The sequence below is a fragment of the Procambarus clarkii genome, chromosome 90 (assembly GCF_040958095.1).
Source record: "Procambarus clarkii isolate CNS0578487 chromosome 90, FALCON_Pclarkii_2.0, whole genome shotgun sequence".
Lineage (NCBI taxonomy): Eukaryota > Metazoa > Arthropoda > Malacostraca > Decapoda > Cambaridae > Procambarus > Procambarus clarkii.
The window spans coordinates 5,377,004-5,403,156 of record NC_091239.1 but is presented as its reverse complement, the minus strand read 5'-3'; the positions used below and the strand labels follow the sequence as shown (position 1 = coordinate 5,403,156).

General features: G+C 39.2%; 1 protein-coding gene and 1 long non-coding RNA gene across 2 annotated transcripts in view; one reads left to right on the top strand and one right to left on the bottom strand.

The window, feature by feature from the left end:
* LOC138359368 (caspase-1-like) overlaps positions 1–16,526 on the top strand; it is a 31,067-nt gene extending 14,541 nt beyond the window's left edge. Inside the window, exons 2-6 of the mRNA XM_069318496.1 lie at positions 1,757–1,877; positions 6,054–6,232; positions 10,082–10,217; positions 10,950–11,102; positions 15,768–16,526. Coding sequence (XP_069174597.1) covers positions 1,757–1,877; positions 6,054–6,232; positions 10,082–10,217; positions 10,950–11,102; positions 15,768–15,853 — 675 coding nt within the window. The 3' untranslated portion in view covers positions 15,854–16,526. The remainder of the gene's footprint in view (positions 1–1,756; positions 1,878–6,053; positions 6,233–10,081; positions 10,218–10,949; positions 11,103–15,767) is intronic.
* LOC138359244 (uncharacterized) overlaps positions 1–26,153 on the bottom strand; it is a 597,135-nt gene that overhangs the window by 141,506 nt on the left and 429,476 nt on the right. The gene's annotated exons all lie outside the window — the stretch shown is intronic.

Sequence of the window (26,153 nt, the reverse complement as noted above, 5' to 3'; positions counted from 1 at the left end):
ATCTTGCAGCCTCTCTGAGACACAAACCAGGGTTTTACACAACTCCTACTTTGATGCATCACACTATTGTGACTTTTGTGTGTGTGTAATGAAAAAAGGGCGAAGAGGGAGAATGGCCTATTGACATAGCTCGAGTGCATGGGGAGGAGTTGTGTAAAGCCCTGGTTTGTGTCTCGGAGAGGCTGCAGGGTCCAGTAAGTTCAATAGAATTTCGGTTTCAACTCTTTTGACCATGTTGTAGCTCAGTTGATTAAGATAGTGTCTGGGATGCTCTCGGACGCAGGTTCGAATCCTCGTCACGGCCCTTGTGGATTTGATGCATCACGCTATTGTGATTTCTGTGTGTAATGCCTGGTCTGTAGTGTTGTTAGCCCAGTGACCCTCAACCGTTCCTGATACGAGAGATGACTAAGCTCTGGTAAGTAAGTAAGGGCGAACTTGCCCTTCGGCTGTGGCAACACCACATGTTGCTCGGTGTAACAAAATAAACAGTTTCAAATGTAGATATGATAGAGGAAGATAGGCTCTGGAAGCTGTTCACCAGTTGATTGACAGTTCAGAGGCGGGACCAGAGAGCCGAAGTTCAACCTCTGCCAGCGCAACTTCGTAAGTACATGTGATTGTGTGAAGTGACGAGGAATGTGTAGACGGAGCCAAACGTTACACGCGTCCCAGTTATATTAATGTTAATCTTAGTGTGCTACCGGCATTGTTCTGATACCTTATTTATTGATGTTTATAATTATAGTGTGTTGTGGACATTATCAGCTATGTTGTATATCATCTATGTTGTATATTCATGTATATCAGCAATTATAGTATGTTGTGGACATTATGTGGACATTATGTGAGCCAGGCTCACAAAGAGCGTTTGGGAAAATGCCAAACTGACAGTGCACACCAAGGCACAAGTCTACATGGCATGTGTGGTGAGTACACTTCTCTACGGCTCGGAATCCTGGACCCTGCGCTCTCGCCAGGAGAGACGGCTCAATACCTTTCACATGCGGAACCTGAGACGCATCCTTGACGTCACGTGGAAAGACCACGTCACCAACAAGTACTCGAGAGAACAGGAGTCCCTTCAATGTTCACTCTCCTGAAACAGAGACGCATGCGATGGCTGGGACATGTCACACGCATGGTCGATGGCCGCATACTGAAGGACCTCTTGTATGGAGAACTGGCATCAGGAAGGAGACCCACCGGAAGACCTCAGCTGCGTTTCAAAGATGCCTGCAAACGCGACCTCAAGCAGATGAACATCGATATCAACACTTGTGATGCAGCAGCTGCGGACAGATCTGCCTGGAGATGAAAAGTGCAGAAGGAACTCCAGCAATTCGAGGATGAACTGAAGAGGATAATAGATTTCAGAGGAGGATAACAGCGAAGGATAATTCAGAGGAGGATAACAGCGAAGGATAATAGATTTCAGAGGAGGTCTCGACCACTGTCAGACGCACCCGCAACGGCGTTTATCTGCGCTCGCTGCAGTCGAGACTGTCATTCTCGGGTTAGGCCTTCACAGTCACAGCAGGCGCTACATCTAACTACACTACAACAACTAGACACCCAGGGCACAACTCCATAACCCCACGGGATTGACGGATGCCTACTACTACTAGGACATTATGATGTCATATATTGCATATATATTTATTGTTTATGTTTGTATGTGCAAACTTTCTTTACTAATTAAAGTTCATTGCTTAATTTGAATATTAACAGTTATATAACTACAATCATTCAACAGGAGTGTCATGGGAATGATCACGACCGTGACCAAGCTCAGACGTTGTTTGAAAATTTAGGGTTTAAATTGACGGTCCATAATAACTTGACCGTCGCCCGGGTCAAAGCTGAAATTCAGGACTGTAAGTATCTTTTACTATATATAATGTTCGTTAGACTTTTATTACATAAACTTTTTAGCTCCAAATCATCTTAACATATTTATTTTTATCATCTTAACATATTGGATTCCATAGATTTATTTACAGTACAGTAATTACATAAATATTGATAACATCGCCACCATGACCTCGATCGTGTTTTGTATTTTAATGCAGTTGAACCCCTCTAGGTTATTGTGGTTTATGCAGTGTGCTTTGTCCTCTAAATGTTGTTTAACATTTACTCCCTCATTAACAAACTGATTCCGCATATAGGAATCAGGAACATAGGAATCTTGTATGCGGAGAGTAGGGACTCTCACTTTCCCCTTCTATCTCATTCACACTTGCCATGTCTGTCCATCTTATTATTATCTTCCGTGCCTCAGTTAGTTGAATACAGTTTCCATCATAAATTTGTTTAGTGCTAAAAATACATGTAGAGCGCAACCTCAATGCAGCGAGCTATATGGAACAAACCCAGCGAGTGAGGGACATATTGCAACCAGAGATGCCTTCAGGAAGCATTTGTGAGAGGGAATATTTTTAAAAACAAGAAAAATACACTGCTTCACCTGTTTCTTTCTTGTAATGTTGCTTCCTTATACAAAAATCACTTAAAATGTGATTAAAGATATATTAGGTGTTAACATTTATGCTTTAAAATTTCCCATGCTCTATGGGCAACATAGAGCATGGGAAATGCTCTATGTTGCCCATAGAAATACTGTATTGATGCAGTACCCCATCAATACCTGTATCTTTTCCATTTTTCTAAGGAGGAGCATTTCTCTCCCATTGGTATATCCTCTGGTATTCTTTCCTGTAACTCTTTGTAGGAGCCCACCACCAAAACAATATCACATTCTCATTTGCCCTTCTTTTCTCTGTGTGACCTATGATGCTTTTCTCAGTTTGACCTATAATACTTTTCCCAGTGTGACCTATGAAACTTTTCCCAGTGTGACCTATGATACTTTTCCCAGTGTGACCTATGATACTTTTCAGTGTGACCTATGATACTTTTCCCAGTGTGACCTATGATACTTTTCCCAGTGTGACCTATGATACTTTTCTCAGTGTGACCTATGAAACTTTTCTCAGTGTGACCTATGATACTTTCAAAGTACAGAACTGTAAATATTACCTCCACCTACTTTGAGTTTCTTCTCTACTGATTAAAATTTTCTAAGGTTCACCTTTAATATTACTGTTGATACGATATTATGTACACAGATATATACAGTAAAACAAAATATTACTAACACTGTAAATACTGTAAGCATAAAGATAGACTGTACTCCATAAGGTACACTTGGTATCATGTAAATGATGAAAGGTTAGAAATAACTAAATTGATAATGCATAAGTGTGTATATAATAGAAAAACTGCCAGTGGAATATCTGGAAGTTTGTCTCATGTTAGCGTTATGTGAGATATGACAGAGTCGAATATCAGTAGGAGCCATGAGGAGGATTCGAATCTATGGTCCTTAATCTAACATATCAAGTAAGATGAAAAGGTACATTGTAGCAAAATGTATATCAACATATAAATAATATATAAATTAACAAAGGTGATTACACTAGTGATGATATGTCTTGTATACTAACATTGTGGAAGTTGATAATACAAGTTACAGTTTAAGTTTGAAGCACAAAGTAGGAAACTATGAGGATGAAATTAGATACTTTTCAATTTACTTTTAAATAAGGCATAGACATGTTTTTAATTCATTAGGCAGGGAGTTCCATAGACTGGGTCCTATTATTGGCATGGAGAGTTTGCACAGTATTAGTTTGACTCTGGGGACATCAAGGATATATTTATTTATAGTGTGGTACAGAGTTTGCTAGAGTTCTGATAGCAGATTTTTGCTGAGTGATGATGGGCTTGAGGTAGTTTACAATGGTGGAACTCCATACACAGATACCATATGTTAGATAGGATAGATTAGCGCGAGGTATAGTAAGAGGAGAGCAGAGTTTGGAATATAATTTCTGATTTTAGAGAATATACCAATTTTTTCTGAGACTTTTTTGGATATGTGTTGTATGTAGGTGCTGAAGTTCAGTCTCTTGTGTATTTATAGGCCAAGGAACTTTCCCTCGATTTTATTGCTGGTGTTAACATTCTCTATCTGATGTTAAATTTGATTTGAAGATTTATTACGAAGTTTAGTTTAGTTCATTGATTATGCACCCCATACCCATCTTGTGGGCGGTAGTGGAAAGGGTTACAGAGGCACATAATGGGCTCAGGGACTGAACCCCACAATTCATTTAGTTACAATCTTGATGAGCTAGTTATAAAATTCAATATAAGTCGTCACATCAACAATGGGATCGAGATCGACCACAAGTACAGTTTCTAAATTAAGCAACTGACATATGTGGAAAGCTAGTGTCGCAATTGATATGTTTGTCCTGCACACTGCCCCCCCCCCCATCCAGTGGGCAGCGGTGGATAGGTTACAATCACTTAGTTACTACCTACGGTTAGCAAACTGGGGATATTTGGCTAAAATTTTTGGTAGCAGATCATTTTGAATGAAATATTGACACATCGTTGGAACATTGGTTATAGAATTGTCTCTAAATTCACGTATCTTTTCGCACTCCGTCACATAGTGACGGAGGGTGTGCGAATAATTTTGTTGACACAGCTTACATTTGGTCAGGTCTACATCGGCAGATAATGAAAATTCCCAGAGATACTTGTAACCGAGTCTAAGCCGAGCAGTAGTAACATCTAGAAGTCTGCTAATTTTATTGGATGATCCATAAATGTGTGGCTCCTCTTGCATGATAGTATGATGATAGATGGAATTACTGGATGGAATGATGGAATTATTACAAAATAAAATATATTTGGTCTTTTCTATGTTATGCAAGTTTGTTGATTGCCAACCATGAGTGGACTTTTTTAATTCATTATTTACAATATTATTTAGTGTCTGGGGGTTGGGGTCAGAAAAATTGAAGGTAGTATCGTCAGCAAATAGTATAGGTTTAAGAATGTTAGAAACATTTAGCAAATTATTGATGTACATAAGAAATAGGAGAGGTCCTAGGATGCTGCCCTGCGGCACTCCTGCTGTCATTGGTAGAGTGGGGGAGGAACGAATATAGTTCAGAGCAAGGCTTCAGATACCATACTCAGTTTATATTCATATTCAGTTTGCATCATACCATTGATGCAGTTTAAGTAAGATGTAGTTATGGTTTACAGTATCAAAGGCTTTTATCAGGTAAATGAAGAGGCCAACTGGGAATCAATTTGTTGTATTTTTTGCCACTCTTTGAGCATTGGACAGTGTGTTAATTGATGATGGTGATTTTAAATAGATTTTGAATAGGTGATCTAAAAATAGATGATTTTAAAAGATGTAAGAAATGAAAGAATAAAATTTGAGATGATAAAAGCAATTGTTTGAGGAGAATAAAAGAAAAAATTATAGTGATACTGAAGCAAGAGACTTTAACCAGATAAATCTTTATACTGTATTAACAGTTTAAAGGCAAGGAGACAGTGGGGAGTATCTAAGTCCATCACTAACAGAAAACACTTGCTGTAAGATGAGAAAACAACCTTCGCTTAATGCGCATGATACCTAAGCATGTTTGAGATGCTTATAATATATAAACCCATTCAGAGATCGAGTAACACATGCTTTAAGTTGAGAACAAATGGTAAAAAATAGCCCAAACAACAGCTGATAAGGTAAGCCAGTGATTACTGAAATTGGGACTTTTCAGTATAGTCCAACTCGCAAATCATCAGAAACCAATACTCTATTATGTCAGAAAATTAGCTCTCTTGTGGCTAACTATTCAGTATGCCCCTTAAGGAGCAGGGTGATTTGTAGAGGTACCTATCTCTGTGGATTAACAGATCCACCATGAGCTTGATATGTTAAGCATGTTTGCGAATTGCCAGTGAGTTAAACACAAACTACCGAGGTTTGCTCAGAAATTAGTATTCGTTACACTTAACGCTCTAACTTTCAACGAGACTTGATATACATGTTTCTCTTGACGAGGTCGGAAGTATAATATATATATTTTTATTATTTTTAACTTAATTATCTGAGTTTAAACTTCCAATATTTAATGCTGATGATCTAATGAAATTTATTTTTACACTCCTATTTTCAGTGGCTTTCGGTACTGATCACACAGATTGTGATATGCTAGATGTGGTGTTCATGTCACACGGGGAACAAGATATCTTGTGGTGTAGGGATGGCCACATAAAAGCCGAGTATCTTTTTGAGAGCTTTCAAAGCGATCAATGTAAATCTCTCGCTGGAAAACCAAAGTTGTTCTTCATACAGGTAAGACTGTCATGTATAAAGCATGCTTAAATACTTAACATTAACCTAAATAATTAACAGCATGCTTATATAATTAATATTAACTCACAATGACCATAAATTTGTCCCACCTAAGTGGGGGAAATTTTCTGACTGTCCTGGACTGTTATGAAATTGACTTGATGATGGCTCACGGTGTTCTGAAATGTACCTTTTTCATTGTGTGTATTTGTTCTAGCTATGTTATTGGAATTTTTATTTTAATACTTAAATATCTATGCATTTTAATATAATAATAATATTAACAATGACAATAACAATAATAATGATAATGATAATGATAATAATAATAATAATAATAATAATAACAATAATAATATTAATAATAATAAGAATAAGATTAAGAATAATAATAATATTTATTTACAAGGTACAATGGGTTGGTGAGATTACATAAGATTGGTATTTTTACATTCATGCAAAGCCATTAATGGTGCATGAGTTAGTTTTTTAAACTTTGTTCAATGTTAACATATCTTTTTTGACTAGTTGTATATGAAAAGGGCTGCAATTGTTCCAAGCTTCAGAACTGCAGCCTAAATCGAGAGGGAGATTGTTTTTCAACGAATATTACACATTTTCAGTAAGTTACTTCAACCACACGTTTCAGATATAACCATTCTATGACACTTTTCTGACACATTAGCATATAATAAAGGATCTGTTGCCGCTGATTTTCCAAAATATGTTTAGTTTTACTAATACAAATAGTCAAAGTTCCCCCCCCCCCCTTAAAAAAAATGCAAATATATCATGTTTATTGCTATTATAAAATCAATAAATGAAGTTAGGAAAAAACGCTGGCATCAGATTTTAGAGATATAAACTTTACATATAAGGTGTATGTTTCATGTAAATGTAATAAAAATGAAAGAGTAGCAACTCCGTTTATTTTATTTGATAAGTAAATCATTAAAAGTTAAAGTCTAAGTTACTGCCATCTGTCACTGAGGTTGACATCAACCAATTTCCTCCAAAATTGGCACCCTTTCAAATAAGCTTACGTGCAGTCAGGTGATTAATTTTCATGCAAATCGTCCGATAAACAAATAAGAAAAATAACATTAATTTTTTTTTTACTTAATTTTTTTATAAAACTATTTTTTTTAATATACGCTATTGTGATAACTGAGAGTCATAGACATGATGTCAGTTGACACGTGTTTGATGTTAATTTTTGAAAATTATGGAAAATTTTTGACACAATATTTTTTTTCTCCCTTCTATTTACGCTACGATGCTGAGACTTGGACCAAATGACTCACTTTTCATATACAATTCGTCAAAAAAGTTTGATTGAAATCGAACTAGTTTTCATTAATTGCATATTTGGAACTGATGCCTCCTTAACACGCATAGCGTTTCGGGGCAGGTCCTTAAGCTAACATATCAGGTAAGATGAAAAGGTACATTGTAGCAAAATGTATATAAACATATAACTACAATATAAATTGACAGAGGTGATTACATCACCATATACAGTATGTCTTAAGTACTAATATTAGGGAAGTGGGTAGTACAATATATGGTGAAAGTTTTAGGCACAAGGAAAGATACCATGAGGATGAAATTAAGTACTTTTTGGTTTTACTTTTGAATAAGGCATAAGTTGGACAAATTTTTAATTCATTATTGAGTGAGTTCCATAGACTGGGACTTTTTATTTGCATTGAGGATTTGCATAGATATAGCCTGACTCTGAGGATAACAAAGACATATTTATTTCTGATGTGGCGCTCATGGTTTCTATTACACCTGTCAAGGAAAAGTTTCAGATCAAGATTAGCATTTAGGATCGAAGTTTGCTTCATGTATATATCACATGAGAAGGTGTGGAGTGAGTGTATGGCTAGCATGTTAAGGTATTAACATGTTTAGCATGTTAATTTCTCTGAGCTTTAGTAGTTGTCAGGGAAAGTCGAAAATTCTAGTTTGGCAAACTGGAAACTTCTGGAAACTTTACTTATTAAGACTACTCAATAGCTTGGTCGTTAGATCTTCGGCCTCACAGGCGTGGGGTCCATGGTTCGAGTTTATTAGAGCCCAAGTGAATGGAATAAGATGATTGATTGATGAAGATTAAGCTACACAAAAGGTGGCACGGCCATGAATAGCCCGTAAGTGGTGGCCCTTTTGAGCCATTACCACTATCAAGAGCTAATACTGGAGATCTGAGGAGGTGCGACTGCACCCTGCGTGACGGGAGATGTCTCCCCCAATAAGATGAGGCACTGTTTGGGTTATATATGGTCCACACGCCGGCGAGTTCACCTTCATCAGTAAATTATGGCCAATCCTCTACAGAATTATCACAGTGACAAAATACAACTTCACTTCCAGCATCAGACTGGCAGGCGGTGTTTAACACCACCGCCAGTAACAGGTGATAGCCTGTTATAACACAGGCTTCAGTTACATCAAGAATTAACAGACTGACATTACTTCTATCTCGTAACTCAACTCACGTTGCTCACGTGGCCCCACAAAGTGAGGTGATTCGATGAAATATCTATGCCCAAGCTTACCATCAAATGCTGTTGGCTAGTTGGGAATATAGCCTCGGCTTCCAATGACAGTACAGTCACGGTAGTCGAGTTGTTAAGGAACCAGGTACGCCATGGTGCATAGTGCTCTTGGCTGTCTGGGTTCGAACCCTTCTGGGGTATGGAGTTTTCAGTTGCATATTGGCTTGAGGACGATTCAAGCTAACATATGTTGTTGAATATGACCGAAAGGGTAAGATTAATGACTCTAACCCGAATCTTCTCAATATTTCTGATGTTTTTCTTCACTGTCGAGGGTAGATGAAAAATTAATTCTCCAAAATTTAATTTCACACTTTATTTATGGTCTGACGCCTCGAACCGTTTTGCAAGACACTTCTTACATTTTCAAAGACAATTTTACATATTCTGCCAATGCTAATATTCGCTTGTGGTGAGGTAATACAGGACATGATTGAGATGTATAAGTGAATCAATGGGTACATCATTGCGTGTTTTATCTTCTTGCTTCTGTGTTGGTTCAGGGTCTTGAAGTGGGTAGAATGTTCTTATTGGCTTTTGATTGCTGGTTTTGACTTTTTGATGTGTAGGGCCTCGCTGGTGTCGTGTCTCCTGTTGTCATTGTATCTGTCGATAATTTTTGTGTTGCTTGTTAAGATCTCTTGTGATGGTCTGGTTGTGTGTGGAGGTTATATGCTCCTTAATGGAGCCCTGTTGCTTATGTATTGTTAAACGCCTAGAGAATGACGTTGTTGTATTGCCTATATACTGAGATCTTTGTGGCTGACAGTCCCCAAGTGGGCAGGTGAAGGCATAGACGACGTTGGTTTCTTTCAAGGCATTCTCTTTGATCAACAGCCAATAAACACATATTTACATTCTACTCACTTCAAGACCCCGAAACAACAGACCACTGTTTAATTAATATATATGTATGAAATACAAACATACCACTGTTTAATTCCCTTTGACTCTCAATATTATTTGTTGTGTATTCACTTAACCCTGCGGTATTTTTTTCCCTAATATACTGTGCCCTGAACAGTTCATTCCCTTTGTATTAATTTACTGTCACTTTCCATTACATCGTCTGACCTTATCAATCCTGAAATTGTACACTTTCCGCCACCATTATCAACTTCTTTACATGTATACACTTTCTGTTTCATGTGACTGCCAGAATGTCAGAACGGACAAGTTCTGTATAATATAGACTGCAGATATGTAGAGAGCTACGAACATATTTTAAATATAAATTTTCTCGTAAATTCTTCATTATTCATATCTTTGACATGATGTTTTGCAGGCATGTCGTGGAGAGCGTCTGGACACTGGCGTGACACTGGAACGCTCTCGACCTACTGATGAGACTGACTGCGGTTACTTGTCCTACAGAATTCCGGTAGCGGCTGATTTCCTAATCTGCTGGTCCACCATACCAGGTATCGTATGTATAATTGTACAGAACAGTTATCCCTGAGGTCATGAGAGCTTTGTACCTAGATGCCTTTAATATATCCAAAATATATAATGTGTGATACACTAGCCAATATGCTGTTGGGCAGTGTGTGAGAGAGTGTGTGTGAAAACAGTGGAAGTTGGGTTTGAACCAGGTGCCAGGAAGGAGGCCTGGCTACCGGTTCTTAACTGTTTGCCTTTGTTCACACGGCAATAATTGGGGACCTGGTGTAAACAGATCTCTGGATTGTGGTCCATTGAAAACTGATAGGTTAAAGGTTAAGATGAACCATGAGAGGGAAGAGCTGTTAGCCTGTTAACAGGAGTCATAAATTTTCTGCACCTGTTCCCTCGTGTATAAAAACTAAAACATAATAAATATTTTCTTACACTCAAGAGGCAGCTCTTCCCTTCAGTTGTCTATGATAATTGAATAAATGCATGATATCAGTTAGCGGGTGCTCTGTGCTTAGAAAGGTGGGCATACTGGAAGACAGTAAGAATGAGACAAAAGGGAGTTTAAAATGGAACCTAAGAATAAGATTTAAGGATAAAGTGAGAAAGAATGTGGCTATAAATAATGGGAAATTGTGTATAAAGATAAGAAAACTTAGCCAAGCTTCTCAAATTACCGGGAAAATGTTTGTGAGGAGCACTTCATTAGGCCTATTCTATGAATGTGAATTTAACTTTTCTCAAACTATGATTAATTTCAGGTCATTATTCGTGGCGCAACATCTCTAGTGGTTCCTATTTCATACAGTCGTTGGTTCATGTCTTGGGCAAGGAATACACCTATGAAGATTTGCTGTCCATGATGATAAATGTCAATAGATATATGATTATTAACTACGAATCCCACTGCCCTTGTGAGTATTTCCTTTAAATTGAGTATATACGCTGGAATAGGAATATGCCTAATTAATTTATACCAATTTATGATTTATAGCAATTTTCCATAAGAATACGGTAATTATCTATACAACAGTCAAATAAAAATCAATATGTGGTTTGATGCAGGTAAAGGTTAAATTTCTGAGCGTAGGCCACTCGATAATTTCCTCAAGTAAGCTTCAACCTCCCCAGGACATCGTGGAAGCCCAATTGAGAGTCAAACCTTCTTCCAACACCAGTTTAGCAGGAATCTTTCCTAAACACCCTTGCTCCAGCCTTATAGAAAATTCCATTAGGTTCCTTACTCATCTTTAAGGATGAGTAAGGATCTTGGCCGAGCTTGCCAACTGTTGAACACTTTTATAATACTTTCTTTGTAATTTTTCTTAACTACAAAATTTTCTTTGTATCTTCCTAAAATTTGTATTAGCTAATTATCTAATACAAAAGCAGTTTTACATTTGCATTATAGCTAAATGTCATTTGATGTATGTACATAGCCACATAGGCAAAATATAAAAATTTTGATTGCTAAACATGTTTCATATGCAGTGAATGTTACATGATAAACATATTTTACAATCGCTACCAGACATCTTGAGGTTATCTTGAGATGATTACGGGGCTTAGCGTCCCAGCGGCCCGGTCCTTGACCCATCCTCCTTTTTGTTACAACCCTTCCCTCCCAGGAAGCAGCCTGTAGCAGCTGTCTAATTCCCAGGTACCTATTTACTGATATGTGAACAGTAGCATCAGGGTGAAAGAAACTCTGCCCATTTGGTATCGAACCCGGAACCTCAGGACTACGAATGTGAAGCGCTGTCCACTCAGCTGTCAGGCCCCTTGATTTGTCAAAGACATGATTTGTCTTTTTGAAAGATATCATACTGCAGATTCTTTATAGGAGACTGAATATAGATAGGTCAATAAAAAACTTTATTAAATCTCTTGTGAGGTAGCAAATTGACTAGTCACATAATTAAAGATATTTAGGGATTCATGAAAGACCTACGTGAGCTAAAAATGAACCAGTATCATTATAAACTTTAGCAACGGTTGTGAGTCCAACCTTGTTATACCTTATAGTAAGTTGAGGAACAGCAGCTGCCTGTTCTGGACAGAAATCTTCACAATTTGAGAATGTAATGTTTTTTAAATACAGAGCAATTAGTCATATTCATGAGGAAATCTTCTCATTCAGTCTTTGTATAGGAGCAGTTCTAATCTTTTCAGTTATCGATAGATTGTGTCCGGATGGTATCATACCAGCCCTTGTATAAGGTACTGTACTAATATAATTGTCAGTACAATACAGTATTTGATATTCCTTAGATTGTTATGTTGATCAGTTTGTGTTCCCAAGTGATCACGATGACACCAATCAAAATAATTATATTTTGATCAGAATGGTTTTCATATTAGGAAATATAACTGATTTTAAAAAGACTTTTCTCCTGTACTCATATTGATGACTTTATTTTTCACTTTACTTTAAATTTCTTTCATCCTAAACCTGCTTCCAACACTATTGAGCACACTGAGCTCTGCCCTCTCTCCATATCTTAACTCAAAACTCTAACTAATACCTTTCGTCTCTCTACATTAAACTCGCCTTTCGACAAACTAACACTCTTCGTAGCACTCTAGTTCACACTGCTCCTCCTGCTTCTAATGCTGCTGGTGTGTACTCTATTTTCTGTTCGTCTTGTTCTCTCCAATACTTTGGTGAAACGTACACTAAATTACAGACTTAAGGAACACAAAAGAAGTGTTAAGTCTGCAGACACGAACAATTCTTTCTTCTGTCATGTTAGGGATTCTAATCATCCTATTGATTGAGCTTCCTCTAAAATAATCTTCCTTCCCTCTACTCTACACAGACACCGTCTTGTCGAATTGACTCTAATACACAGCCCGCCCAACATGAACCTGAGTCCTGGCTTTGTTGCTGTTATTACAACAAAGCCCTTGTTACAATTACAATTTGTTGCTTTGTTGCTATTATTACACCTAATCTTCCGTATCATTTACCTTGCTCTTATCTTCTAAGATTTCCACCTCCTCACCTATCTCTTGCCTACTTACTGCCCTTGCCTCCCTCATCTTAAGAGGTCCCGACCTCTCCGTAGGGTGCAATCGCACCTCCACAGATCTCCAGTATCAGCTATTGATACTGGCTCCAACCGGCCACCACTTACAAGCTATTCATGCCCATACCATCTTTTGGGTGGCTTAATCTTCATCAATCAATCTCGTCTAATCACTATCGACTTCATAATGGTCCAGGACGGACCGAAACGTCGTCATCTCTGTTAATAATAATAATAATAATAATAATAATAATAATAATAATATTTTATTTAGGAAAAGTACATACATAAATGCATAGATAGGTAGAGCTAGTACATACAATACCTAAAGCCACTAGTACGCATAGCGTTTCGGGCAAGGTGAGGTCGGGGGAAAAACACTTAGACTAAAACTTAATTGCTTAAAGTATAAATTGCGCTGAAAAAAAATATAAAATAAAAGATAAAAAGGGGGGAACATGGTAGAAAATAGTCAATATACAAGTTGGTCAACAAACAGCATTTTTTAAAAATAGTACGACATGGGTTGACATTTAGCGGTAAGGTAGGTTACATGGAGTTAATTAGGTAGTACTTAGTTTTCATCTTAAACTGGTTGAGAGAGGTACAACCTTTGACATGATTGGGAAGGTCATTCCACATCCTGGGTCCCTTGATTTGTAGAGCATTTCTAGTTTGATTAAGTCGTACTCTTAGAATATCAAATAGGTATTTGTTTCTGGTGTGGTGCCCATGGGTTCTGTTACAACCTTCTAAGAAGCTTTTAAGCTCAGGATTGACATTACAATTCAGAGTTTGAAATATATAGAGTACACATGAGAAGATGTGCAGTGACTTAATATTTAACATATTCAGAGATTTGAGTAAAGGTACCGAGTGCTATACTGCTGCCGAGCATCAGAAACAAATACCTATTTGATATTCTAAGAGTACGACTTAATCAAACTAGAAATGCTTTACAAATCAAGGGACCCAGAATGTGGAATGACCTTCCCAATTATGTCAAAGACTGTACCTCTTCCAACAAGTCAAAGATAAAAATTAAGTACTACCCAATTAACACCATGTAACCTACCTCACCCCTAAATGTCAACCAAGTCTACTATTTTAAACAATGCAGTTTGTTGACCAAATTGTATATTTGCTATTTTTCTGCCATGTCCCCCCCTTTGTTATTTTTTTTATTTTCTCAACACAATTTATACTTTAATCTCAATTAGTATTAAGTTTTAGTCGTAGTGTTCATCCTGCCCGAAACGCTTTGCGTAATAGTGACTTTAGGCATTGTATGTACTTGCTCTATCTATAAATCCTTCAATGTATTGTATCTCACCTGGTAGGTATGTACTTACCTGAATAAGTATTTGTTTTGATTTGATTACATAATAAATTATAATCTGCAGCTGAAAATTCACATAGGTATGCCAGAGGATGTTTATAGAATTTGGGCAATATAGATGTGCCCAAATTCTCTATTTGGACACGATCTCAAAAACTATTTGCCACCCCCGCCCTAGGCCAACTATTAACCTTCCCCAGAGTGCAACCCCACAACAATTACCTAACTCCTTGGAACCTATTTTACTTCTAGAGTGAGTAGTTTTATCAGGTGAAAGGAAACGTGGCCAAATTTATTCTGTCTTGTCTAGGAATTGAACCCTGGTCCCTTGGTTCTGAGTCGAGAAAATAGACCACTGTGCTAGAGGTCTGTGCAAGGAGTTGATACTTGCAAACTTCCAAATTGCGTTTAATGAAATATATGAAATGGGAAACATTAGTGAAACTATTAATGACATTCAAGACAGAAATTCGAATATACAGTAGTTGTGTTCTGTCCATATCTAAAAATAAAAAAAAACTTCAACAATATTGGAAAGGTATAGTCATGCTTCAAATGACTTCCAAACATTAAAAGGCAGGAGCAATGATTTGATTTTTCAAACACATACAAATTCACAACAAGAATCGACAACGTTGTCACGGAGTTGACAACGTTGTCCTTATCAACTCATTGCCGTATGGTATTGTCGACATATACAATATCATATACATATGCAATATCATATACATATGCAATATATATACACATATACTATACACACGACCTAATCCCCTTTCAAAATTTGATGTTTTCATAATTTCTTCCCCTCACTACAGGCAAACTTTAATTAATAAAACAATGAAGTTTATAATTATAAACTATATTAACAATTATACAATTTCTCCCGATAACTGAAAAAATGTTTTATGATATAAAAATAGTGTTTTATCATTTTATGCACAGTTGGAAAGGGACCTAAATACAGTGCAAAGTTTTAGGGATAATGTGACTGCCGGATTAACGTAAAATAACATTTGAAATATGACATTATATCTATCAAAGGTATTTTAATATTTAAAGGGAAACTCTAAAGGGACAATTTAAAGTGAAAGCATCATTTTGCTTCCTAATTTTTAATTCTGCAAATCACATCAGATTGTGTTGATTCGTTGTATTTCTTTTATTTTGAAACAATGTGTAATTATTTTGTTTTACGTTTATTTCTGCAGCTAATCACCACATGCATGGAATGAAACAGACAGCCAGTATTGTCGCTACTTTGATGCGCAAGGTATACCTTACACCTAAATACTGACAACATGATGAGTGAAGAAACTCAACATGATCAGTCAGGCTTGCACTGGAGGCACCAATAACCTTGGAAGAACACGTTCAAATTTCTGAACGTGCAGATCCTCATGTATCCTTGTTGTCTGAGATAGATAAGTTCTTGTGCTGGCCAGTAAAACTGAAGAAGATACCCTGTAAATTCTCTAGAGAAAGTAAAGCAAAAGAAAACAAGCCACTGTGGAACTTCCCTCGGAGTTTAGAACAGCCAGTCTAGTGGGACATCAATTAGTCTGTAAAGTCTGACTAATAACAAGGCAAAGTCTACATTATTGAAAAACTGTATTTATATCCAGAGTTATTGTTGCTAATTGCTCAGTGAAAATTATACTTTTTAAATAAACAAATTAAGTTGTGAAAATTAGTGTGTTCTTCTGGTAGTGAGTGTTCTTCAAGGATAAGTCTAAGCATTAAATTTGAATAATTGTCTTTAATAATATCTAATATAATTGTTGTAAATTATTTTGTTAGCTGACAAGTTTAACACCAAGTGAACAAAGAAGTTTGCAGGTATCTTGTAGAGTTTGTTTTATTTTCATACAAATGAACCTTATCAGGTAAAATGTCTTTCATTGCCATGAGTGATAACATTATCATGTAGAAATGTCTCATTACCGTGAATTTGAAGAAATTAGGTTAGAAAATTTAAGGAACGTGACCCCTCTTTGTTGAGCTGTTAGCATGCTTTTACCTCTTAGTATGACTAACAAATGACTTGATTTATGCATTTATTAACTGATTTCAGATAAATCTGTAGACAATAGATCTACTTTTCGTAACCTTAATAACCATAAAAAACAGATTAGTGTGTTGTATTCATAGAAAATGTATGATAAGGTATGTACATTACATGTGCCATATGGTAATTGTGTAGTTAACTCTATAGTACAAGTTAATTCACAAAGCCTAAGTCGTTCATGTGTGATTTTTATTGTGCCAGTGATTGTACATTGGGTGGCTTGATATGAGAGGATTTAAAAAGAAGGCACCAAGCCGGGGAGACTATGTAGCACCATCAAAGTTGCAGGATATTCAAACAGCGCTAAATGTCACCAAGGATGCCAATACGAGAACAAAAGCGCATAAGGCGAGCGATATCAAGGGTATCTGCCACCAAGGACTCTAATGAGGAAGACCACGAATTTGCAGCAGTCGCGGCCTTACGTTTATCTGGCTTCTCCTCACCTCGGGGAGCTGCTAAGCCAAACTGAGAGTGACGGAGCGTAGTTCCACCCGTTGTGGGAAAGAGAGGGGGGGCGGGATGGGGGTGGTCAGCTGTAGTGCTTTGGCTTAGTCCTCGCTAGTGGAACTAGGCAAGCAGTATAACCCGTCCTCGACACAAGTACATTACATCCAGCGGTCGACCCTACAGACGCATATATCAAATGAACAAATCCACAAGGACCGTGATGAGAATTCGAACTTACGCCCGGGATGATCCCAGACGCTGCATTAGTTGATTGTGCCACGACATGGTAAGAGGGCGGGCGTAAGTTGGAAACCTCATCACGGCCCTTGTGGATTTGTTCATTTGATATATCACGCTATTGTGATTTCTGTGGGTACTGAAGTAAGGGTGAAGAGGTAGAACAGCATGTTGAAAGAGCCCGAGTGCATGGGGGAATTGTGCAAAACCCTGGTTTGTGTCTCGGAGAGGCTGCAGGATCCGTGTGAGGTCAGCAGAACTTCCGGTTGCAATTCTTTTGACCATGTCGTGGCGCAATCGACTAAGGCAACGTCTGGTATCATCCCGGGCGTAAGTTCGAATACTCATCATGGCCCATGTGGATTTGTTCATTTGATATATCATGCAATTGTGATTTCTGTGTGTACATGCTTGTTAAAAATGGGAGTCTGTACTATAGGGGATCTAGTATAAATGGATGTAGGGGCAGTAGTTAGCATTAAGAGTTATCAAATATGGGAGATCTAAAAGGCCCGGCCCCCAAGTAAAATATCCACAGAGAATATTAATTGGCTACACAATGTCAGTCTAGAGGTTGATCATAGATCTCCTACACAGGAAGAATGGATACTCCTTTAACTAACTTACTTATTTATTAACCCCTTAACAACCCCCCATATACATTCACACCAATAACAATAATAATAATTACTTTACCACACTATCTTACGTTAAAAGCCTTGGTCCACATAAGCAGTATACAAGGTTTACACCGAGAACAAGCTAGGGTAAAGTACTACTAGTGAAGCACTTGAAGCTTGGGCAGCTTAGGGGGTAGTGAGCCCACGTGGTACCTTAACACAACACAACACTAATGGGTACCCAAAACACTGGCAAATACTACCCCAAGGCCTCCACCAATCTTACAAACCCAGAGTAGGCACACTTAAAAAACACAGGACTTAACTTAATGGTACAGGAACTTAAGGTAAGGGAAATAAGTAAGAGGGAAGGTAGAGGAGTGCAGAGCAGCTCAGAAAGGTTTTGATCCCCACGAACGCCAGTCAGAGAAGAGAGAGCGTCTCCACTCTCCTCCCTCAGTTCACTCGCTGCCAGCAGACTACTCAACTAATCGTACAGCATTCCCATCCCAAGTTTACTCAGGTTTACTTTACAAATGATTAGAAAGTATTAGTAAACATAGTTGGTGCCTATTTTATTATTTAATAATCAACCCCAAGTTCAGTCTTTAAATGCTCTTTGAGAAACAAGAATAGTCTTACGTCTGGCAGGGAAGATACAAACAAATGCACCTCGCCATGCATCCCCCTACTAAAAGGTAATTTATTTCGCTCAATTTTGACCTCTGGTTTCCACTGAGGAACTCAGGGTCGTAACAATGCTGTTCATTCAAAATGGAAATTTTCCCAAATATATATTATTATTATAATATATTAGCATATTGTGCATATATTGGCATAGGTTAGTTTAGGTGTTTAGGTTCTGTTGGCGATTATTTGTATTTGTAGTACACGGGGTGAAGCATTTACAGCGTTGTAGTTCGAACAAAATTCTTCACTTCTTCCAGAATTATTCGAACGAAATCAGTTGTGAGTCGTGTGTAAACCGTTTTTTCAATCATAAACTCTGGCAAAAGTATATTCGTGCAAGTTCATAGTTAATTTAACCTCCTTTAAGCATCTTAATAGGTTAGCTAAATCTTTCAAATGGTCCTCCCAATTATTGTGATAAATTACAATATCATCCAAGTAAGCTCTACATTATGGTATGTCTTTTAACGCTAAATTCATAAGACGCTGGAAAGTTGCAAGGGCATTTTTCAACCCAAAAGGCTTTACAGTGAATTCAAACAACCCATCGCAGTTATAAATGCACTCATCTCCCGTGCTCTTGGTGTTAAAGGAATTTGCCAGTACCCTTTTGGCAAATCTAGTTTAGTTACAAACTTGGCTTTACCAATACTATCTATGCAATCATCTAATGTAGGTATTGGATAATTATCATCCACAGTCAATACATTTATCTTACGGTAATCAATGACCGACCTGTGAGTTCCATCTTTCTTTGGAACTAAAATACTGGGACTACTCCAACTTCTGCTGCTAGGTCTCACCAATCCATGTTGAAGCATGTAGTCAACTTCTTTCTGAATGAGATTCAGCGTTGCAGGGTTGATTCTATATGGGTGTGACTTGACTGGTTGGTTGTCACTCACCTCGATGTCATGGTGAATAACTGTATGGTGAATAACTGTAGTCTGGGTGGGAATATCGCCAAAGATGTCTGCCTTAGAAGTCAGCAACTGCTCCAAGCCCTGCTTCTGCTCTGATGACAAATATTTCACCAACTTCTGGATGTTAGACAACCACTCCAAAATGCTAAAATAAGGTACACGAGCATTAAGTACATTATAAAATTACATTCCCCACTATTCTCGTCCATTTGGTTCACACTAAGCACCTGATTGGTACTGATAGTTCCTTTCAGTGTTAATTTCATTCTATTTACATATACTACTTGTTCTTTTGTATTGAGCTCAGGTGTCTGGATTACATAATTGGTGGGACTAAGTTTCTCTATCACTCTATATGGACCTTAGAACCTATGCAACAATGTTGGTAACTGTCGTGCCATTAGTACCATCACTTTATCACCTGCTTCAAAATTTCGTTGCTTTGCATTTTTATCAATTGTACTTTTATTTTGCATTAAGCCTCTTTAAGATGAATCAAAGCTTTAGCCCTGCTCTTGTTTAACTTGTCTTGTAAGTTATCAACATAATTTACCTGTGCAACACTTTTTGGACTTCCAACTATTTAATCTCTTAAGATGGTTAGTAGACTTCTCACATCATGCTCAAAACTAATGAATTGGGTGAACACCCTAGGGACTCCTGATAAGTATCCCTCAGTGCAATGACCATCAGTGGAAGACCATCATCCTAGTCTCTGCCAGTTTCCATGCAACTAGTTTTCAGCATTTGTTTAAGGGTTTGATGCATCCCTTCCAAAGCACCTTGGCTCTCAGGATGGTAAGTAGTTGATGTCTTATGGAGGACGGCAAACTCCCGACAAAAGTGCTGAAAACCGTGTCCCCGCGGCCTGGTCCTTGACCTGGTCTCCTTTTTGTCACACACCCCCAGGAAGCAGCCCGAAGCAGCTGTCTAACTCCCAGGTACATATTTACTGCTAGGTGAACAGGTGCATTATGATGAAAGGAACTCTATTCATTTTTGTTTCCGCCTCCACCGGGGGTCGAACCCGGAACCTCAGGACTACAAATCCAAAGCTCTGCTCACTGAGCTGTCAGACGCCCTTACCACTTTCTTTGTAGCACTTTTCACAGGAAATGCCTCAGGAAAGCGTGTAGTCTGACACATTATGGTGATGAGATACAAATTACCACTCTTGGTTCTAGGCAATGTGCCTACTACATCAACAATAATATTGGTAAAGGGTTCCTCAGCCACCACAATTGGCTGTAAAGGGGCTTTTGGTATTACCTGGTTTGGTTTGCCAGTTTTTACGCATACAGGACATTCATTACAATACTGAGTGACATCCTTCTTTAATTCTGGCAAGGTAAAATACTTGCTTATTTTATTGTATGTTTTTGTAATACCCTAATGACCGCCTATTTGTGAATCATGGGCTACACTTAGCACCTTTTTCTATAACCCCTCGGTAGGACTACTTGATTAACCACCTCCCAAGTGTGTGACACAGGTGAGCTCCTAGGTCTCCATTTCTGCATCAACACCTCGTTAGTGTAATAATAAGTCATAGTCTACGATTCTGCCTCTAGTTCATTGACTGCCTTATTATGCAAGTCCGTTAACGTAGGATCCGTTTTTTTGCTGATAAATAAAATTTTATTTTAGTCTCATGTCTGAAGATGTGGTAACTGGACTCTCCCCCTATCCCTTTTCCTAGGTGGTGTCACGGGTCTTTGCTCCCACTACACCTGCGTGCCTCTAACCACCCTGGGAGCACCCCAGTCTACCACGGGCTGAACTCCTTTCTTGCACCCCAGCCTTGCACTCGTGGCGAGTGGGGAAGCTCGACTTTTCGTCTCAGCCACAGAGACCGAAACCTGGATCACTTTGGTTGAGCTTGCCCAACATAAACAAGCTGTGTACAGGTGAATTCTTCCACCTGAAATATCCCATGGCAGCGTCCATAGACACAGCTCCTGAGGTCGCCAGCTGGGTTGCCAGTACTCACGACACAACCACACCGTTTTATTGGTGTTATCAATAGTTTTTAGCATAGATTTTTGTGACAGAATGAGTAATGTGCAACAGTCAACCGCTCTAATAATCATCCAAGAGATGGAGGGGACAATGTAAACACAATAGTAAAGTAAAAGTGAGTTTACTGAACAATGTTTACACTGGGATACGGGTGATAAACTCGGCAACGCTGTCGGATGTGACATTACTCTGGTAAGCTACATCTGGCCACTCCATCAGCTGATCCATTTAAATCGTCGCGAAACTGTCACCTGGATCAATAAACAAGTTGCAGCCTCGCACCTGTGCCAAGCAGGTCTACTACGGGCTCACCATAGCCCGTGCTACTTGCAACTTTTTGTTCCCAGTACCTGAATCTTAAACAACAACAACAACGTCACCTGGATACTAGTTGTCTCCTCTCGCTGGCACAAATATTTGGTTCACTTCTTCACAACGTGAGTGGATAATGTTCTTCCATAATATGTACTATTAGTTCATACCTGAAATAAATTCACACATGTTTAAATTCCTACATATATGTTAACACATGTGATCGCCTAACAATATATACTAGTACTACTACTAATAATAATGAACTAACTTCACCTAGCTCAAGGAAAACGGAGAGGGAAAGATTATCTACCTTGATTCTCTCTGCTACAAATAGTCTTAGTTTCCTCCTCGTGATGGCAGTCAGGATGCTTGGCTCGTAGATCTGCTCCTCGATGACCAGGGATCCGGCTTATAGGGTTTTCTCGGTGACTCGTAGCTTAGTGTGTCATGACCATGCCAGGTCTTCTCTTGGCAGTCCCTTCTCCTGACGTGACAAGCTGGAACTGCTGACATCTTCCTCCCTCGCACACGTGAACTCCCTGACACACTTAGTGATCTCGTGCACGACGTCCTTTCCCTGCACCGTGGATTAGACCCTGTCACTTCAGCTTCCCGCAGTTGTACCACGGGACAACCCATAGGAACTCTAGAGCAGCTCCTTCCAGTGTCAGCCCCTCGGTCATAGACTTGATGGCCCTAGCTCCTGGCGCCCTCTTCACCAGCTTAACTATGTCTTCTTACACTCCCCTTGAGTTTACAAGGGGAGTTTACGTTTTGGCTTGGGGACCATTCAAGATGGTTCGCATATGTGTTGTTCACGTGCCCCCAAAAAGTGAGTTGATTCAATGAAATATCTGTGCCCAAGTTGACCTCTAAGCACTGTCGGATGTTGGGTAAATAGTCTCACGACTACCAACATTTTTGTACAGTCAGAGTAATCTAGTGGATAAGGTACAAGACATGCTAAGGAGCATAGCACTCCTGGCTGTCTGGGTTCGAATCCTTTTGGTGTGTGGAGTTTTCAGTTGCATATTGGCTTGGGGACAAGTCAAGCTTGTTCGCATTTGTGTTGCTCACGTGGCCCCAAAAAGTGAGGTGATTCGATGAAAAATCTGTGCCCAAGTTGAGCTCTGAGCGCTGTCGGATATTGGGTAAATAGTCTCACAACTTCCAACATTTTTGTACAGTCAGTTTGGTCTACTGGATAAGGTACCAGATACGCCAAGGTGAATAGAGGTACGGGCTGTCTGGGTTCGAATCCTTTTGGAATAAGGAGTTTTCAGTGGTGTATTTTCTTGGGGACCATTCAAGCTTGTTCACATTTGTGATGCTCGCGTGGCCCCACAAAGTGAGATAATTCAATGCTCCCAAGTTCATCTCGGAGCGCTGTCGGTTGTTGGGTAAATAGTCTCATGACTTCCAAAATTTTTGTACAGTCAGTTTGGTCTAGTGGCTAAGGTACCAGATATGCCAAGGTACATAGCCCTCCTGGCTGTCTGGGATCGAATCCTTCTAGGATGTCGAGTTTTCAGTTGCGGATTTTCTTGGGGACCATTCTAGCTTGTTCACATTTGTGTTGCTCACGTGGCCCCGACAGGTGAGGTCATTCGATGAAATATCTGTGCCCAAGTGGATCACCGAGCGCTGTCGGATGTTGGGTAAATAGGGTAATGATTTCCAAAAATTTTGAACAGTCAGTTTATTCTAGTAGTTGAGGTTCCAGATACGCAATGATGCATAGATCTTCTTGCTGTCTAGGTTCGAATCCTTCCAAGGTGAGGAGTTTTCGTTTGCATATTGGCTTGGGGACCTTTCAAGCTTATTCTCATTTGTGCTGTTCACGTGGGTCTCAAAATGTGAGGTGATTCGCTGATATATCTTTGACCAAGTTGACCGATGAGTGCTGTGGGATGTTGGGTAAATAGTCTCACGACTTCAAACCTATTTTAAACAGTCAGTTTGGTATATTGAATAAGGTACCAGATACACCAAGGTGCATAGCTCTCCTGGCTATCTGGGTTCGAATCCTTCTGGGGTGTGGAGGTTTTGGTGCCATATCGGCTTGGGGACCATTCAAGCTTGTTCACATTTGTTTGGCTCATGTGGCCCCAAAAAGTGAGGTGATTCGATGTTCCCAAGTTGATCTTCGAGCGCTTTCAGATTTTGGGTAAATAGTCTAATGACTTCCAACAATTTTGTATAGTCAGTTTACTCTAATGGCTGAGATTCCAGATACTCAATGATGCATAGCACTTCTGGTTGTCTAGGTTCGAATCCTTCCGAGATGAGGAGTTTTCAGTGTCATATTCGCTTGGGGACCATTCAAGCTTGTTAGCATTTGTGTTGTTCAAGTGGCCCCAAAAAGCGGGGAAACTCTATGAAATATCTGTTATCAATTGACCACTAAGCGCTGTCAAATGTTGGGTAAATAGTCTCACGAATTCCAACGTTTTTGTACAGTCAATTTGGTCTACTGGAAAAGGTACCAGATACGCCAAGGTGAATAGAGGTCCTGGCTGTCTGGGTTCGAATCCTTTTGGAATAAGAAGTTTTCAGTTGTGTATTTTCTTGGGGACCATTCAAGCTTGTTCGCATTTGTGTTGCTCACGTTGCCCCAAAATGTGAGGTGATTCGATAAAAGATCTGTGCCCAAGTTGAGCTCTGAGCGCTGTCGGATGTTGGGTAAATAATCTCACGACTTCCACCATTTTTGAACAGTCAGTTTGGTCTAGTGGCTAATGTATTAGATATGCCAAGGTACATAGCCCTCCTCACTGTCAGGGATCAAATCCTTCTGGGATGTCGAGTTTTCAGTTGCGTATTTTCTTGGGGACCATTCTAGCTTGTTCACATTTGTGTTGCTCACGTGGCCCCGACAGGTGAGGTCATTCGATGAAATATCTGTGCCCAAGTTGATCACCGAGCGCTGTCGGATGTTGGGTAAATAGGGTGATGATTTCCAACAATTTTGAACAGTCAATTTACTCTAGTTGTTATACTCAAATTCTATGTCAGTTAAAATGTAACCAATCACAGGCAAGGAGGCCTCTGACGTCATGCCAGACAGAGGAGCATCAGCTATGCTCCCAGCAGCCTGAGTTCTCCTCACAGACTCAGAGTAGGTGAACCTCGGTTGGCCAGATATATACCTTGTTGTCTCGGTCAATAAATATATACAGAAGCGACTACTGTGTCTACATTCTACCCGAACAAGGCAAAGAATACTGGTAGCAGCAGTGGGACCCAGAATTTTTTTTCTGGAAACAAAAGTTCAAGTACCCATCCGCCACCGCCACCGCCATAAGCTGCCATCCTGCCACCCACGCATCAAATATTGTGCCAGACCGGGGTCCTGCTATCAACCATTACTCCAGGCCAACGTTTCAGAAGTCAGGGTCAATATTTTCCTGTGAGAACGCTCATTCATCAGTGAGGAGGAAGGAAGCTTCCCAAGCCAGCCATTTTTGAATCTCGCGCCACCACGTGGGAACCTGCATCACCACCACCACCGCCGCCCAAGCTGACAGTATCTAAGCTTTGTGAGTGTTCTAGCTACTGAAATCGTTGTCAGCCATCGTCGCAAGTATCAACTGATTATTGTGGGTGTTGTACAGTTATTCAAGAGGAATTGGTGAAAAAAAAAGACTACAATTGTTTGACTAAGTGTCGTCACCTTGCCTCCCTCCCAAGCTCACACACCTCGTCACCTCTCATCATCGCCACCAGCCCCTGTTACATCGTTTTGTGTGAACTTCTCCTAGAAAATTGTGTTCTCCACCGCCATCGTCGCAATATCGTCGTCTCCGAGTTTATCTTCGCGCTCCCAACATCAATTCCGAGCTTGGGGGTCTCCACGGAGCTTCGTACCACCGCCGCCAGGAGCGCTGCCATCGCACCAGTTTGTAAACAAGCTCTCACATGGTCCTCTTCACACGTCTCGTCACCGTTTTTTGTTTTGGCCACTGTTATATTGCAAATCCTGCAGCCCTGAGTTAAGTAATTATGAGCTAAGATATCGTGTGCTATGATTTAATGAGGTTTAACGCAACTATATCCAAAATATCTTATGAATTAACCTTTCAATGACTTGTTAAATATTGGAGCCGGTTTAGTACTCCATTCCCACAGTTTCTCTGAGTCCTTTCAATATTCCCTGCATTGTTTCCATTATTCATTACTTGTTACTAGTGTCATTAGTGAATTCAAAGGTGAGAGAAATAAGAAATAATTGTTTCTAGCAGTTTATTTTGCATAATAGAAATTTGTTTGAGATTT